This window comes from Argiope bruennichi, chromosome 1, assembly GCF_947563725.1.
Source record: "Argiope bruennichi chromosome 1, qqArgBrue1.1, whole genome shotgun sequence".
Taxonomy (NCBI): domain Eukaryota; kingdom Metazoa; phylum Arthropoda; class Arachnida; order Araneae; family Araneidae; genus Argiope; species Argiope bruennichi.
Window position 1 is genome coordinate 90,299,360 of NC_079151.1, and position 16,684 is coordinate 90,316,043.

Genomic DNA, 16,684 nt, shown 5'->3' on the forward strand with positions numbered 1-16,684 from the left:
ATTGGGTCTCGAGCCTGAAACCCATCTGTTCCGAAGCCTAGACCTTACCACCAGACCACCGCGGCACTTTTAGGCAAAAGTTTTGAGTCTTCCGATTAATTAATTTTATCACGTTAATTTATGTTGCAATAAAGCGTGAATAAAATTTTATTGATTGAATTCTGGTATAGTACTTGCATTGCGTGCTGCCTGAACACATGTGTAGAGTTTTTAGAAGGACTTTTGCGATCCTATGCTCCATTACGATTATTATTTGATTTTTATCCTAAATCCGTCCATTTTTCTGCTTCTAAGCTTTGATACTCTTTAATCCCGAGAGATCCTTTTAGTTTTCAATATTTTACTTCACAGTATAATCTTTAATTAAAAATTGGTTTATTTTCTTTTACAACAGATGCAACGATGCCAAATTGTGATGGCATGCTGGATTATTGTCAATGCCATAACAGATATAGCAATTCTAATGATGGTGAGGGTAGCGGGGCAAGGAAGAATTGTTTGAAAGCATTCGCCATGCCAGCAAATTGGTTGGACGCTCATGAATCCTGTTTGAGTGAATTTTCTTACCTATTGACTAAGGATATGAATAACTCAATGATTCAAGATTTAAGAGAGAGAAGTAAGTTTTCTTTGATTTTTGTATTTCTGTACTATTTACAGATTAGTGCACAGTTTCCTGTTTTAATTCCTTTTCATTTCCTAGGGTTATTAATTCAATGCATTATTATTTTCTTTTTTCATATACAGATGTTATGAAAATAGTTTCATAACGTAATAGTTATTTTCTAAATCGTTAGAAATATATATTTCAATTTCGGGCAAAATCTCTGAATGAAATAAATACATTGTATCATAAGTAAATACATTTTATGTTGTTTCATTCAATAAAAGAATTGCAGAAAAATTTATGAATGGTTAAATTTTTATACAAGCCCATAGTACGTTTAATCTATTTTACTAAGATATTCCTGGGGAAAAAGTCTCATATTTCTGCCACTAGGTTAGAATGAGACTGAATTATTAAACTTTGAATATCGCCATTTTGAATGGTTTTAGAACATTTCAATGACCATCTCGAGGAATTTAATAACGATTAACTCGGTTATTGATTAACTGATGATCAACACACAATATTTTGCGGTTATTGATTAACCTAAGACTATGAAATTCAAAGCTTCATTACAAGGTCTATTTTAGTCGCAGAATAGAAGTTTTTGTTTAAAATGTCAGCGTGTCAAAATTCCTTTGCTAATTATGACAAATAAGAGCGGGATACTATCTAAAAATTTAGATTTTGTAATTTTTTAAAGAAAAAAACCATTTATTGAATTAAATATTCTAAAACAATTCTTTACATTGAGAGCATATTTTTCCAATCTCAGGTATATGTTTATTTCTAAAGTTTAGAAATTAGAGTGGTAAGCCTACAACTTTTAAGAAAATAGAATAGAAAAAAAACTGAGTAAAATGTAATTTGTTGTGTAATAACTAATTTCGCATAATAATAATTCATCTTAGGGAAAATACAGCTTGCGACTTTCTTTTCTTTTTCTAAACTTATGCCAAAATATTGTTTTGGGTGTGGATTTTCTACAGAATGACTAAGTTCATTTAATTTTGATAACGAATTTACAACTGCTTACACTTGGCGCAATGTAAGCCTTCTGAAATATCCAAATAATATGCAAAAAAAAAAAAGAATGTAAAAGTGAGATATTTTTTAATAAATAATGGATTTCATAAACAATGCAAATAAGAAAAAATGAAATGGAAATTAACTGGTATCAGCAATAATGGTGATGGTTTACACATTACATTATTTACTTATCTGAAAATTCTTAAAAGTAAAAAAAAAAAAAAAAGGAAAGAAGCGATATTGTGGGGAAAAAAAGGAAATCCAAATCTCAAAATATGTACAGAAAATAAATAAAAGAATAAATAAATGAATATATATATATAATATGTAAACACATATTTTTTTTATTTTTTTGAAGCAGAGTCGTGGCTGAAGAGAGAAAAGACACTTTGAATTTTTAAATTTCATTTTATAGCATTAAAGAAAGAAATGCCAACGAAATATTTATCACCATGATTGAGATTCTTTACACGTATCAATTTAGGTAAGGGAATTATAGGGATCTTTTAAAAGAAAGTGTTTAGATCGACAAATTTTAATCCCTTCACTCTGAGTGTGGGAACTTATATATTTCAGTAATTTTAGAGCTTCTGTTGCATTAATTAAATAAAAAAAAGGTGGAATTGGATCAGGAAATAAGAGAACATTTTAGAATGAAGTTAATATGGGATAAATTAAGGTAAAAATTAGGAAATTAATTAGAATATAATATATAGTTTAAAATGCAGAAAAGGAATGAAGTGTATAAAATATGTATAATAAAAAAGATTAATCCAAATTTATGTATTTTGAACTTAGGTCTGCTTGATTCGTGAAATTTTTATCTCGGAATGGAAAAGGAAGCATATATAGTTTAAGAATTTTAATTTTTTTTTAAGTTTGAAAAAAAGTTGGCTTGAATAAATTTCTTATATTTATGTATTATGGTTTTTAATAAACTTAAATACTAGTAATAGATTTAGACCATCACTAAATGGACTCAAAGCAAAATAAAGCGAATATTCAATGCACGTGTAATTAATAAAAGAATCAAAATATTGGGCCTCTTGCGAAAATTCGATTACATTTCTTCTAGCCTTTTGTGCACCAAATGCAATGAAATCAACTATATTTTCCCACGTCTTATTAAAATGCAAAAATTATTCAACCTAAAGAGTTGTTTTGAAAAAAATTATAATCGTACAATACATTATTTCTTTTTTCTTTCTTTTGTCTTAAATCATATTCAACAAAAATCACATCATCTTCATTAAAGAATCAAATATTTTGACATTAATTAATGCAACCTTTTTGCATTCAGGGCATAATAGCCTTTGTTGTTAGATATATCGTACTGTTTACATTCAAGTCAATTGAAATTACAATCTTAATAGGTAAAAGTTAGGTAATATTAGAAAATCTGATAATATTCCATATTTTTACAAATCTTGGAACATATTTTCAAGCATTGGATAATCCATAACGAAGATTGTTTTATGCATATATATATATATATATATATATATATATAATATTGCATTACGGATATTTCAAAGGAATGATACATCTGTCGATATCATTAATTTTCGAAGCAATGCAGTTTGCTATGAAATACATTTGTCTAAAATAAGTTACAAATTTCAGAAAGCACTTAGTTGTTGAACAAATGGAATTATTCACGAAATAAACAGTTTATTAAAGAAATATTTTCGAATTCTCCTTTTTCTTCGTTTATTTTACTTCTATATTTGTATTTTAATTAATTTTCTTTTTCATTTTTCTTTTTTTTCCGTATCAAAGAATTGGGTTTTCTTTTTAAAGATTTATGTTCAAGTTTTTAAATTGTATATAATTTGACATTCGATCAATGTATTAATTTTTTTCAAAATTGTATTTCAATCAATCTTTGAAATTTCACACATTTTAAAATGCTTTATTAGATAATGCCTTATCTTCCTTTTCCGATATCGTGGATATTTATTTTGACATGGATATTTATTGTACATAAAATAGCAATGAATATCTTAAATTATGGCTCCCATAGTGATTTGATATTTCTGAATATTGTTTAATTATCCAGCCAAACCTTTATGTTCATTTTACTGTATAAATTGGTACTTGTTTATTTCTACTGTTCCCGCGATAAATAAATAATTTAAAAAATGCAAATTGCTAACAGCAGAAATTTGCTACCATATTGGCTGAATCTTGGCATCTTATGGTGATCTTGGCGTAATCTGAAAATCACTAAATAAACCCGGGAATACGATCTGGCAACTTTTGTGTAATAGAGCTTGGCGATATTGACATATTTTGAAAATCGCCAAATTAATTCAGGAGCTAAAAACTAAACAAATATCTTTAATCTACAACATCTTATTTGGAACGAACTTCTTTCGAAGGTATTGACGGAAAAGTGTATCGATAATTGATTGATTGTCACTGTAAATTCATAAAATTGACTAAGTATTGTTCACAATACAAATAAAAATAATAATAATATCTGGAAAATTTTTTACAAACAGGCTGAGGCTATTAGATTATTCATAGAAAGGTCGGCAAATTTTGTAGTTTGATATATGCTGATATATAGGATCATTTGAAAGAATTCGTGAAAAGCTTCAAGGCATACCAAAAAAAAAGCCTTATATAAGAACTAGCCGCCTTTGGCGACCAGCCGGTTCGCCAATCTTAATGTTCGTTAAAATTTTAATAATTAAATATTTTATGCAATTCCTACTTTAATAGCTTCTTCATCAAAATATTTTAAAACTTCAAATTTTGATAGTCATATAATTCTCTCATAATATTATAAACGCCTTCAGTCATAACGTAATATGTATCTCTCTAATTTTCTGTTTGTTCCCGTAGAATTTATACTATAAATTAAAGTGGAAAGGATTAATCTGCAATTAATATAATAATATTTTTTTACTGAAACAAAGTTTTTGTAATATGATTACTGAAAACAATCACTGAGCGTTTAAACTTTATGGGCACTAAAGAATATCTTTCCTAATTTATGAAATATTTCCAGAATTTGTCAACAAAATATTCTCAGATTCATTATGACCAGAACGATTAATTAACAATGTTTAATTTTAAATGCATCAAACACTAAGAAAATAAAACGAATCGTTTAAAATAATCGGTTGAAAACAGGTTAAAAAAACTAAAAAAACTATGTACTTAAAACTATAAGCGTATACAAAAATATATAACTAACATAAATACTATTTAATTACAAAAACATGCAACTAACCTAAAAATAATTTAAATCATCCGTTGATAATGGTTGTCATGTCAACAATCAGAACACAATGCGCATGCGTGAATTTTCAACTCCAGTTACGGTAACGCAAATGCATGAGTTTTTCTACGCCAGTTGGGTTAACGCTATGCAGATTAGACATTTTTAATTCCCTTTATTCTGTTTTATTTTAATTCAAAAGTACTTAAGAAGGAATCTGAAAGATCGATTAATTAACAATGTTTAATTTTAAATGCATCAAACATTAAGAAAATAAATAGAATCGTTTCAAGTAATCAGCCGAAAAATCTTAAGCCTAGCCTCATGACTGTTGGGGAAAAAAAACTGAAGCCGTACTCATTTGGCGGTTTTGATTTCCCGCCAAAGATTTTTTTGGCGGGAAAGTTAGTTTTTAATAAATAATTAAAATTCTAATTAAAAATTCTAAAAAAGGGCTATCCTATCTTGTAAGTTAGATCAAACTGCACACGGTGTGCAAATTTGATTAAAATCGGTTAAGTAGTTTAGGAGTCCATCGCGGACAAACAACGTGACACGTAATTTATATATATTAAGATATATTGATGGAACGCCATGTGTATTCTAGAGGGAGTTGTTTAGACTAAAATTAATTGGATAACACAAGTTATTGTTATTGTCTTAAAGATACATGGAAAATGGAAAGGAGTTGCATCGCAATTCGGATATTGCACAAATAGCAGATAGAGACCAGAAGCGATGTGTTTAAATCTTGCAAGATTTGTAAACAGATCCTTTCCCGACCTAGAACAGAATGTGGTTTGTCCAAAGACTGCGAATTTGGAGCTTCCTAATTATCACAATTTGTCATCGAAAATTTATGCTTTACCCGTAACTTATGTAGCTTGATGATACCACATTTAGTATATATATTTTGCAAATCATTAATATATCTTTTCTTCTTCATATTCAGTAGAAATATGTCTTGGTTTTTCATCAGAAAGTTTCTAGTAAAATATAGGGGATATATTTTACTAGCAACTTCCTGGTGAAAAGCCAAGATAGATTTCTACTGCATATCAAGAATCAAAGATATATTATAGGAACAATATGTACGTAATTGTCGGAATCCTTTTAAATCATTCCGGAAATTTTCAGTTATATATACGTTCTTACTTATGGTTTCTTATCTATTTCCACTTTCAAGTTTGAAACATAGGATGGCATTGATGGTTTGATAAATTTGAATTAAATCAAAGAATGGATTGGAGAGGGTAAAGTTTTTCTGATAAAGAAATTTTGGTACTACAGAACTTTGGGACTAAGGAACTTTGGTACTACAGAATAACTAAAAAAGCAATACAATTTTTTTATAGAACCATTCACATATCTCTAAAGGTCATAAATGCATATTTAAAAAATTATCAAGCATGTGGCTTGAACTGAAGATTTTTAAGAGTTTCCGATAATCTCATAGAAACAAAGAGACAATTTCTTGCATATCAAAATCGATTATGAAATACACTATTTAAAAAGATCTACTATAATAATTGTTTTATATAACCAAGCCATTTCCGAAGTGTAAGATACACCATATATTTTTATTATAATTATTATCAATTTTTACATATGAAAATATATGCAGATTAAAAGTTGCTTTCCTTGCAGCGACTAATTATTTTAAGATAAATTTTATTTTTGGTAATACATTTTAGATATTAATAAATTTTCATTTGCAGATATACAGTATATCTGGATTGGAATAATTTATACTAAAGGATTTTATGTAAGCATATCTAACCAGCAACGTCTCTTCAAGTAAGTCTTCAAATTATTAATTTAATTTTTTGCAAAGAAGTAACAAAATCTTTCCGATTATTTTATAGAATATATATTGTCACGTAGGTTTTTTTAGTGTGGAACTCAATGACACACACAAGAAGTAGAGCTAAACCAATTTATTAACTCAACTCTGAACTCAGAACACAGTGACTGACAGATCTTCTGCTTTTATACTAGCAGGGAAAGTTCCAGAATACTTTTCTGGAGACAGTAAGAAAAGTCCAGAACACTTGCCTGGTAAACTAAAGAAATGTCCAGAATCTTCTGGAACATGAAATCAAGGAATTAAATATTTACACAGACTGTGAATCGCATTGTCTCTAGCGGGATTCGCACTTACGATCTCTTGATTATGAGATCAGTGCTATGACCATTCGGCCATGGAGAGTTCACTACCTTTTTTTCCATGCGGCAATATAATTGTTAATGCGAAGGTTTTAAATCATTTAGCAATTGAACTTCCTATATATTTTGCAAAATCCAATAATTATTATATTAAAACAACTAATCTTACATTTATATACAGTTTTTAGAAATGTTTATAATTTAGAAATTTACTTAGAAATTTTTTAGCTGAAGTAAAATTTCTGTTTGAAGTTATTCTGGAATGGAAAACTTAATTTTGATCCATGGATGGTAACGAAGTCGATATTTAAGCAGAGACCATTTTCTGCAAACTTCCTCATTTCATCAACGGGAATCGCAGTTTCAGCATGCACTAGACTCATAAAAAGACCATATCTTTCATGGAAATGTATTCCTCTTCCCACACATAGGCAATCACAACTTTATTATTAGCTCAGACAGAGAATATGTGTGCTTTGATAAAATTGAATATTTTTCTTGAGAAATTGGAGGATGCAAAATAAAATGGTTATTTGTTATTCTTTATTTGCAGGGAATCAGATAAATGGGGTTTAAAGTGGGCTGAGAACGAACCACTTCACGAATGTGTCTCGTTAAATACTATTTCTGGTACACTCGTTACTCGCAGTTGTGGTACAGAGCTCCCGTATGTTTGTCATAACAATGGATTTCCCATTTATCCTGTAGCTGGAAGTAAGTTCACTCCTGTTTTTTCAATTTAAAAGCTTAAAAGATTTATTTTAGGATACACTGCATATTTGACAATGAATTGAAACAACTTTTATTAATGAGTATAAATTGTGTAAAGCAAATCTTCACAATAAACAAATTTTTAATTGAAAACTATATATTTTAAATTTTAAATGAAATGTTGGAGAATTTGTAATCTGTTTAATTACTATAATTATTTAATTTGTTTGCATTAAATGCAGCTTTTAATGTTTTATTTCTCTGTTTTTAATTATTTTATATTTTGCCTATAGACCCTGCTTTTTGAAAATAAAGAAAAGCTTTTTGAAACTTTTTTTTCAGGTTTGGCCTGCCCAAAAGATTGGTTTTTCTTCTATCAGAATCCACTGACTGAGAAAAACTGCGTCAAACCTTTCAAAGTAGATTCAACCAGCTCAGTTTCTATACAGGCCGAAGAAACATGCGAGAAGATTGAAAGCGAAGAAGCAGACATTAACCATTATATTGAATTATATTATGAACTCAGCAATCTAAACATACCAGGTACAAATCATGTGAAAAAGAATAGAGTTTAAGAAATTGAAAGCAAATATTATGAAAAGTCCATAAGAAAAAGAGATTTTTTGCAATATTGTTTGAAATATTACAGTATTTGTGATTATTTTTCAAATATTCGTGAATATTTTTCAAAACCTTTTCATACCACTTTAATACTTTTTAAGGTACTTAGCAATTAATGAGCATCAGATCAAATTAAATAAGATTCCGTATGTTGTATAGTTCGTGTTTTGCAATAATTTTTTCTTCTAAAACTATGTGCCGAAAATCTCATTTTAAAAGGAACGATTTAAAAATGCTAAATTATTTTACACGCTAACTGCAGTTACCAAACAGATTACGAACATATGAAAATTTAAATGTGTAATAAAACATTAAAATGATGTTAAATTATTATATTATTTATTATTATATATTCAACTTAAATTATTATATATTATATTATAATATATTATATATTTTTTCATTAGTATTAAACAACTGTCATTAGCCCATTTTCTTGTTGTTATTCTTTTATAAAATCATGATTTAAAGATTTTTTTTGAAAACAATTTTTATCTTTTGATTTAATTTAATCGTAAATACACTTCTGAAATCGTCAAATGGAAAACGATAATTTCACGGGTTTTTTTTTTAATCCATCAGCGTTAAGGTATTTTGAAAAATGAATAGCTGTTAGCTTTTTTTCGCTAATCGTCCCGAATCTTTAAGATTGTACCAATTGTTTCATTTTACCAGAAGATATAAAAAAATTATGATATGTAACAATTTTTATTCTGGATAATAACGAAAAAAATAACGAATATAATAAAATTTTTACAGTATTATTTATAAATTTACTCATATATGCACATCATAGATGCACTGTAGATAAACTTCATTGAATTCGTTGAATCGGTGAAATCGTCTACTCGATAATGGCATAGATCCTGAAAATCTTTAGGCTCGTGCTTTTAATTTCTTCCTACTCGTATGCGATTGCTCGCTTATTCTACTGCCTTAAGCAGTGTTCACACGATGCCAACTATTGAGCGCAATAGAAGATCATACCTACCTCAGGAAAATGCGTGAGTGAGACAACTATTTGACAGTGTCTCGTCGAAATCACGTGATCTTTCTGAAGTAGGCGTGGCCTTTTATTGCGCGCAATTGTTGGCTTCGTGTGAAAGCTGCTTTACTTCTTTCAATGAGGATCATCGCACTCAATATGATTGCGCATTTAATTATTTCCTAATAAATAGTTGGCTTCCAAACTTTAATGTGAGTTCAGTATTATTTACTTCTTTGAAAGTACCTAAATTACTTAAATAAAGGTTTGAATAACTTGTATGGAAGGACATGTGTTTTCTATGAACAATGGACAATTGTAGTTTCAATCCATCTTTGCTAAACACATTGCTTAAATACCTGTTATATGCTATTTACAAAACAGCGCCATTCCTCAAATCTATATCTGTTTATCGCAATAATTTGATAATTAACAATATAATGATTTATTTATCCCAAGTAAAAACACTTTGTGGTAACCTAAATTAGAACATATTAAATAAAATATGTTACAAATAGAAAAGGAATAGTCTTTACCGTTGTGAGCATCCATTACAGACAGGCAATAGATTTAAAATCTTTTAAAATGTCACATTTCAAAAGTTCATCATTTGAACAGCACTTTGTTAACATGAAGTATACTTCTTAAAGTTGAAACAATGTCATGACTAGGGATTGCAATACCGGACCAAAATTTCAATACCGGTATTCGGTATTTTTTAAAACTTAATACCGGGATACCGGTTTTAATACCGGTATTAGAAATTTTGGAAAAAAAAAGAAAATACATGTGTTTCTTTTTTTTTATTTGTCAGTATTGTTAGAGAGGGTAAATATGACAAAAATAATTAGTAACTTATAAATTATAACAGTATATAATCACAAAAAAGTAAAGAAACATCTTATTTATTTAAATCACAAAAAAATTGTAAATATCACTATTCAGTTTGTGGTACTATTACAAATTTTTTAAATGTGATCTAAAAAAAACATAATGCATCAATTGTACTGCCATTAAGCCTGAAAAGTAATTTTGTGTAAAAATTACCAGCTGTCGAAAACGCTCTTTCGGCATCTACGCTAGTTGGTGGTACTGTTAGCAATGCGCGATATACTTTATCCAAGTATTTACATCTAAATCCCTCATTTTCAAATAAATCGATATCTCGTCGGATGGTTTTGGATATAGCTGATTTCTGTATTGTATTTTGGTTCATTGAAATTTTTTTATTTATCGCTAACTCTAATTTTTGTTCAAGATACAATTCCTTTTCATTATCGACAGTAGTGACATCATAATCTTCGATAATTGAACCAAATTCTGAATGTGGATAGGTTTGTGGGAAAAAATTTTAAGAAACTTTACTCTAACTTAATCAGATTTGAATTGGTTATTTTCTATTCTTCTTTTCATTTTCATTTTTAAAATCATTATAATTATGTAAATACCATAAGACATTTTCTATTTCGGTATGCCTTTCTTCTGTGCGATTTTTCAATGTAATATATAATTCTTCAGATACTAATGTGTGCTGTTCTTTCAGTGATTGCAACATGAAATTTATTGTTGCATTAGCTGTTAATAAATTAGAATCTCTCCGACATAATGCCTCAATAGTCAGTTTTATTGGAAGTAGAGCTGATACAGTTCTGGATATTAAGTCAAATTCACTATCTGAAAAATTAATTTACAGATACCGATTATTGCTTTTTGGATTGGATTTCTCAGTTTCAAAAATCGTTCCATCATTAGGAGTAAACTGTTCCAACATGTTTTAGAATCTAATATTAACATATATTCTGTTTTATTTTCAGTTAGTATATATTTTAGTAATATATCCTTTTTATAGCGTAACGTTTAAATATTTTAACAATTTTTCGAACTTTACAAATTATAGGAAGCAATTCCTGATTGGTTAATATTTCATCCTCATTAGCAATATCTTCTTCAATAATTACATTGTCATTATCTCCATTGTCAATATCACTCTCATTCTTACTCTTTTCAAAGTTGGAATCCGAAGTTTCTATATCCATAGTATTTGGATTCTTCTGTTCTTTATATTTTTGGTATAATACATCTATTGCTCCTAATTGAATTCCATGTGCATAGCACAACTTCTGATTTGCACCAATCAACTTTCCAATTTTTTTCATAATTTTTGTTCCATCAGCTGTTATGGATACAATATCTTCTTTCAGGGATAATCCATGTTTCGCTAATTTAGATTTAAGCAATTAATTAAGCCATTAATTAGCTAATTAATTTCTCCCATTAGGGTGACATAAAACAAAAACGTGTACTATATTGCTATGTTCGCGATACCTGAACATATAGTGGAGACAATTTTAAAAATTTCTAGTAAATACCGAAAAACCGGTATTTAAGCTTGTGAATACCGGTATTACAAAATTGTGCAAATAGCTCAAAATACCGGTATTCGGTATACCGGTATTGCAATCCCTAGTCATAACATAAAATTCAAATGTTAGAAAAGAATAATACTAATCAGAACAGTGTTTTCTGATTAATAAAGAATAATAATGTCTTTTTTTCAGTTGGTTATCATATTTCCATCTCTAAAAGTCTTCCTTTGTAGCTGGTAACAAAAAGAAAACTGCAATCGTTCCTCTATTATGCAAAATATCTCACATGTATTTTGTTCAATTCTTTACAGGTTACAAGGCTAATTCCGACTGCGATGTAAAATACATCGAAACAGTTTTTGGAAGTTCGTTGGGAAATAATATAACAGTAAACTGTTTGGATAAAATATTTATTTGCGAGCGCGATCCTATAGAGATAAGTAAGTAGATTTTGATCTTTTAACTTCCCTTTGTCTTTTTTAGCAGTACTTTTTTTTAAATAAAAAAAATCGGCTAATGCCTAGGTTTTTTTTGAGAAATAAGGCTTAATGTAAAGTATGTAATAGGCAGTATCAATAAGTAATGTACATAATTTTGAACCAACAATAAAAAAGTCAATGCAAGAAAATGAAGCAAAAGTATTATCAATTTATTACTTTTCCATGTTGCTGCTATTTACATAGAGGTACTAGCTTCAGCACTGGATCAGTTTGGAAATCTTATTCTCATAGAACGCTATCGGCCCTTTTGAGTTGTCGTCAGAAACAAACTTCTGACCGCCGAGACACCTCTTCTAGGGTCCAAACAGATTGAAAAGTGAGGGTCCCAAGGCCGAAGTTGCATGATGGGTGCTCCAAAACTTCCCAGACAAATTCTTGCAGCTTCTACGAATTTGGCGAAAAATCCTAATTCATCCAGCGCTGGGGCAAATGCCTCAGTATAAATGATAGTCATATAGAAAAGTATTAAATTGGTGAAAATTTTATTTCCATTTCACATAGTCTGCATTGCACTTTTTTTATTATTCTTCTCAAAATTATGTAAATTATTTATTTCTACCATCTCATTAAGTCATCAGTCGTAAACATAAGATATAGCTTGTAAATTTTCATGGACTATTTCAATGACTTAAATATCTAGTAATCCTAAATATTTCAATTCATATTATCACGGAATATTTTTACCCATTACAAACTTGAATTTATACCTTATATGAATTTATTTTTAATTAAAGATGGATTTTATTGATTTTCCAATGTAATTGAGTAAAGAATATACATTAGAGTTTATTTTGCATTGCGGCTTCTCTTGTTAAATATTTGAAATGTCGTAAACTGGCTTAAAAAACTGTTTATGAGTATTTGAATGGTATAAAATGTTTAAAGACATAAAATTCTTCATATGTGAATCACACTGACCACTCACTTGGTTTAATCATCAATATGTCATCAGTTGGTTAGTTTTGCTGTTAAAGATTTTAAAAAATTGTCATTTAAGAATTAAAGATATTAACGAACAAGTTCCTGCATCAAAAATGTCGGAAAAGAATTTAGTAACTAATGGGTTTCGCATCTCGAAAATACTTCTTCTCACAGTGCCTTATTATCAGTGATTTTTTTGGAAAAAAATTTCATAAATTGGATTTTCAAGTTCCGTATTTACCAGATATAGCACCGTGTCTTTTCTTATTTCCCCTGCTGAAACGGTCTCTTCATTGTCTGTTTTTGTTATTCAAAAGGAAATTCAGTAATAACATTGTTAGGGATTCTTGAAAGTGACTTTAGAACACAGTTTAAGGATAGAAAAAATTTTGATGAAAGTGCACTGCATTTGGAAGAGATTATTTTAAAGGTAATTTAATATATATTGACCAATAGATTGATTTATAATTATAAAAATCTTCTGTTTTGTGACAATGCTTCCGCTACATTTTATAGCAGCTGTTTGTGACGATAGCTGTCACGACGATCTCACCATAAAACATTAAATTCATTGAATCATTGTCAAATAAATTAATGAATGCATTATAAGTTCTCTTTAGCATGGCGTATTGAAAAACACTGCCAAGTATTTTTATTTTCTTCAATACGAAGTGTAGAAAAAAATATTTTAATTGTAAAAAAATAAATAAAATTGAATTCGAGATTTTCATGAATCTCGATATTCTAAACCTCCCTGAATTCGTAAAACAATTTTTGACATTATATTTGTGAACACAATAGCAGAAAAACACTTTGATTTTGATGAATGAAATTTAATATATGAACTTCAGACCAAATTTGAAGATTTCCATCGAATTCTGAACGAAATCCAAACAGATGAAGTTTGTCTATTTGGCTGTTCGAATACAATTGAACTCGATAACTATACATCGTAAACAACTACACAGATAATATTTAGTGCACATGCTTAAGGTCCAAAATGCAGATTCTTTCAACATTTGAAACTATCCATCGAAGTATCTGCCGTCTGTAGGTCTGTACTTTCGGATCCATTCGAAAGCAGTACTAAGTACAACGATTTAAATCAATGGAATTCGGTATATGATCTTCTAACTACAACTATTGTAATGTCTTGATCTAGACTGATCAAATAGCGAAGCAGAATTTCCAGATAATTCTTTATTTTACAGCCCTATATATACAAAAGAACAACTTGTTCTAATATTGGTTATATATATAGTTATTTACACCTGTAGTAGGAACACGGAGTAGTAGGAACATAGTCCTTTCACAATGAGAAACATTTAGCATCCATATGTTTGGACACCCCTTTCTCTTTGAAAGTACTATCAATATCTCTTGGACGAGGAATTCCCACATGTGGTCTTTCACTGTAGTCGCTAATGAACAGATGCGAAACCACCCAGGTGAAAAGATTCACTATCTGGCTATTTTGAGGAGTTTAGTAATTAACAGAGACGACACAGCTGGCTGTAAATGTCTTATCAGTGCTCAGAAACGAGGAATGTTACACTATAGTGATGTGCCAAATTTTGGCTTCAATTTGGATTTGAGAAAAAGTGCTCAAAATAACATTCATAAGATAAATTCAATTGAAATGCCACATTCGCATTCAAGAAATCATATCCCGTAACATTTTTTTCGTCAATGTTATGTAAGTCATTCACGGCTTTTCTCAAGGTCGACAATTTTATGAATGGGTAGGGGAACATTTTATTGGAGAATATGCGAGAAAATTTCAGTGAAACCACTCCCGTTGGTTTATAGATTTTCTGTAAAAGAGTTATGAGTCACATTAGTTTCGTAATGAGAGCAAGTTTTTCACATTTTCCCTCATGCTCTAAAATTGATATAAATAAGCAACCAGATACTTATTAAAAATATCTAATACTAGTCATTAATGAGAAAAGAAAAAAACAGGAACATAAAAATATTTGCTTTTTAGATAGCTATGAAAAGTTAATATAGTTATATAATAAAGTTAATATTAACTTTTATAATAGCTATAAAAGTTAATATAACATATATATTAAAACGGAAAAAAAATTAAATCTTCTTTTACTTGTAGAACTCAAAAAATGTCAGTAAATTATTTTATGAATAAACCAATCGTGTTCAAAATTGGAATTCGCTAATTGTTATGTATATAATTTTTTATCGTTTCCCAAAACCATTTAAATCTTTCTGTAAATTCATCTAAAGTTAGGGTTTAAACCTTACGTAGCTTAATACATTTATTTTCGCATATTTCTGAAGTCAATATTTACGTATCTTTCGCTGGTCATATTAATTATTAATATTCATATATTAATATATTAATACATCCCATATTAATATTCATTTTCATTTAATAGAAAGCGGTTACTTTAAAGGTCTAAAGTCAAGTTCAATGTTGGCATATAACTTTACACAGTGTTGGCTGTTATAAAACTTCCTGAACTCTGAAGGGAAGTAATACTATAGGCTGTAATACCGGGCATAATGAGATGAGTTTAGAATAACAGATACTTTAAATCACGCTTTATTAAGGGGGTCCGGGACACATAAATCGTCAAATTTTCGAAAAAAAAATTTTTTAGCTGAAAAAATCCTGCATGCGTTTTTGCTTAAAATAACATTCAAATCATGTTTCTATCTTAATTAGAACGAGAGATATCATAATTTTTGTTGACAACTGCTTTGAAATTCCAACTGTCAAAATTCCGTTGCCATGGCATTTTTAACCATGTTGCGTTTTTTCATTATTTGTTGTGATCAAATTGATGTAAGTCCAGATCATATAAAGATAGAGGTCTGAAATTTGAAACACATACTTTTCAAACTGTTTACTTTAATTTTGATTCAGCAAATTTAAAAAAAAAATTTTACTTTTCAAGATATGAAGTTTTTTAAAAAAAAGTAACCAAGAATTTTTCAAAATTTTCATTCAAATTTTTTCAATTTTTTTTCAATTAATATTTTTTAAATTGCCGAATCAAAATGAAAGAATATATATTTGTGTTTGATTTAATGAAAAAATTTTGAAAATTGATCAAAAATATTTTGAGTTATATCGATTTAAAACAACGTCACTTAAAAAAAATTAAATTTTAAGTTTAAAAAAAATTTTGAAAACTTTTGTGTTGTGATTTTGCTTATTAATAAGACGGCTGATCAGTACAAAAAATTTCAAAATTTTAAATTAATTAATAAAAAAAAATTTAAATGTGTCCCGGACCCCGGGCCTTTATACCTCAGTACTTTGTGCGAATGATAATTGATGCTGTGTTGATGGATAGGAATAATTTTCATCGTGATGGTCAAATGACTATGCCAAATTTAGGTAAAAGGAACCTCTAGCCCAATTCACCATCTACTCTTATGTACCTTAAAATTGGATTGTTCATTTCTTTGCTACATTCAATATTGAAAGCTTTTCATTAAAGCAATCAGTCAATAAAGTTGCAGGTATGGTTCCATCAATGGTAGGACAAAGGCGCGTTGACAACATTTATGATCCCATAGCTA

General features: G+C 28.8%; 1 protein-coding gene across 1 annotated transcript in view; it reads left to right on the forward strand.

Moving 5' to 3' along the window:
• The window catches only part of LOC129976230 (uncharacterized), a 50,073-nt gene that overhangs the window by 13,073 nt on the left and 20,316 nt on the right, over window positions 1-16,684 (forward strand). Inside the window, exons 4-8 of the mRNA XM_056089702.1 lie at window positions 395-619; window positions 6,584-6,662; window positions 7,585-7,745; window positions 8,085-8,285; window positions 12,026-12,154. Coding sequence (XP_055945677.1) covers window positions 395-619; window positions 6,584-6,662; window positions 7,585-7,745; window positions 8,085-8,285; window positions 12,026-12,154 — 795 coding nt within the window. The remainder of the gene's footprint in view (window positions 1-394; window positions 620-6,583; window positions 6,663-7,584; window positions 7,746-8,084; window positions 8,286-12,025; window positions 12,155-16,684) is intronic.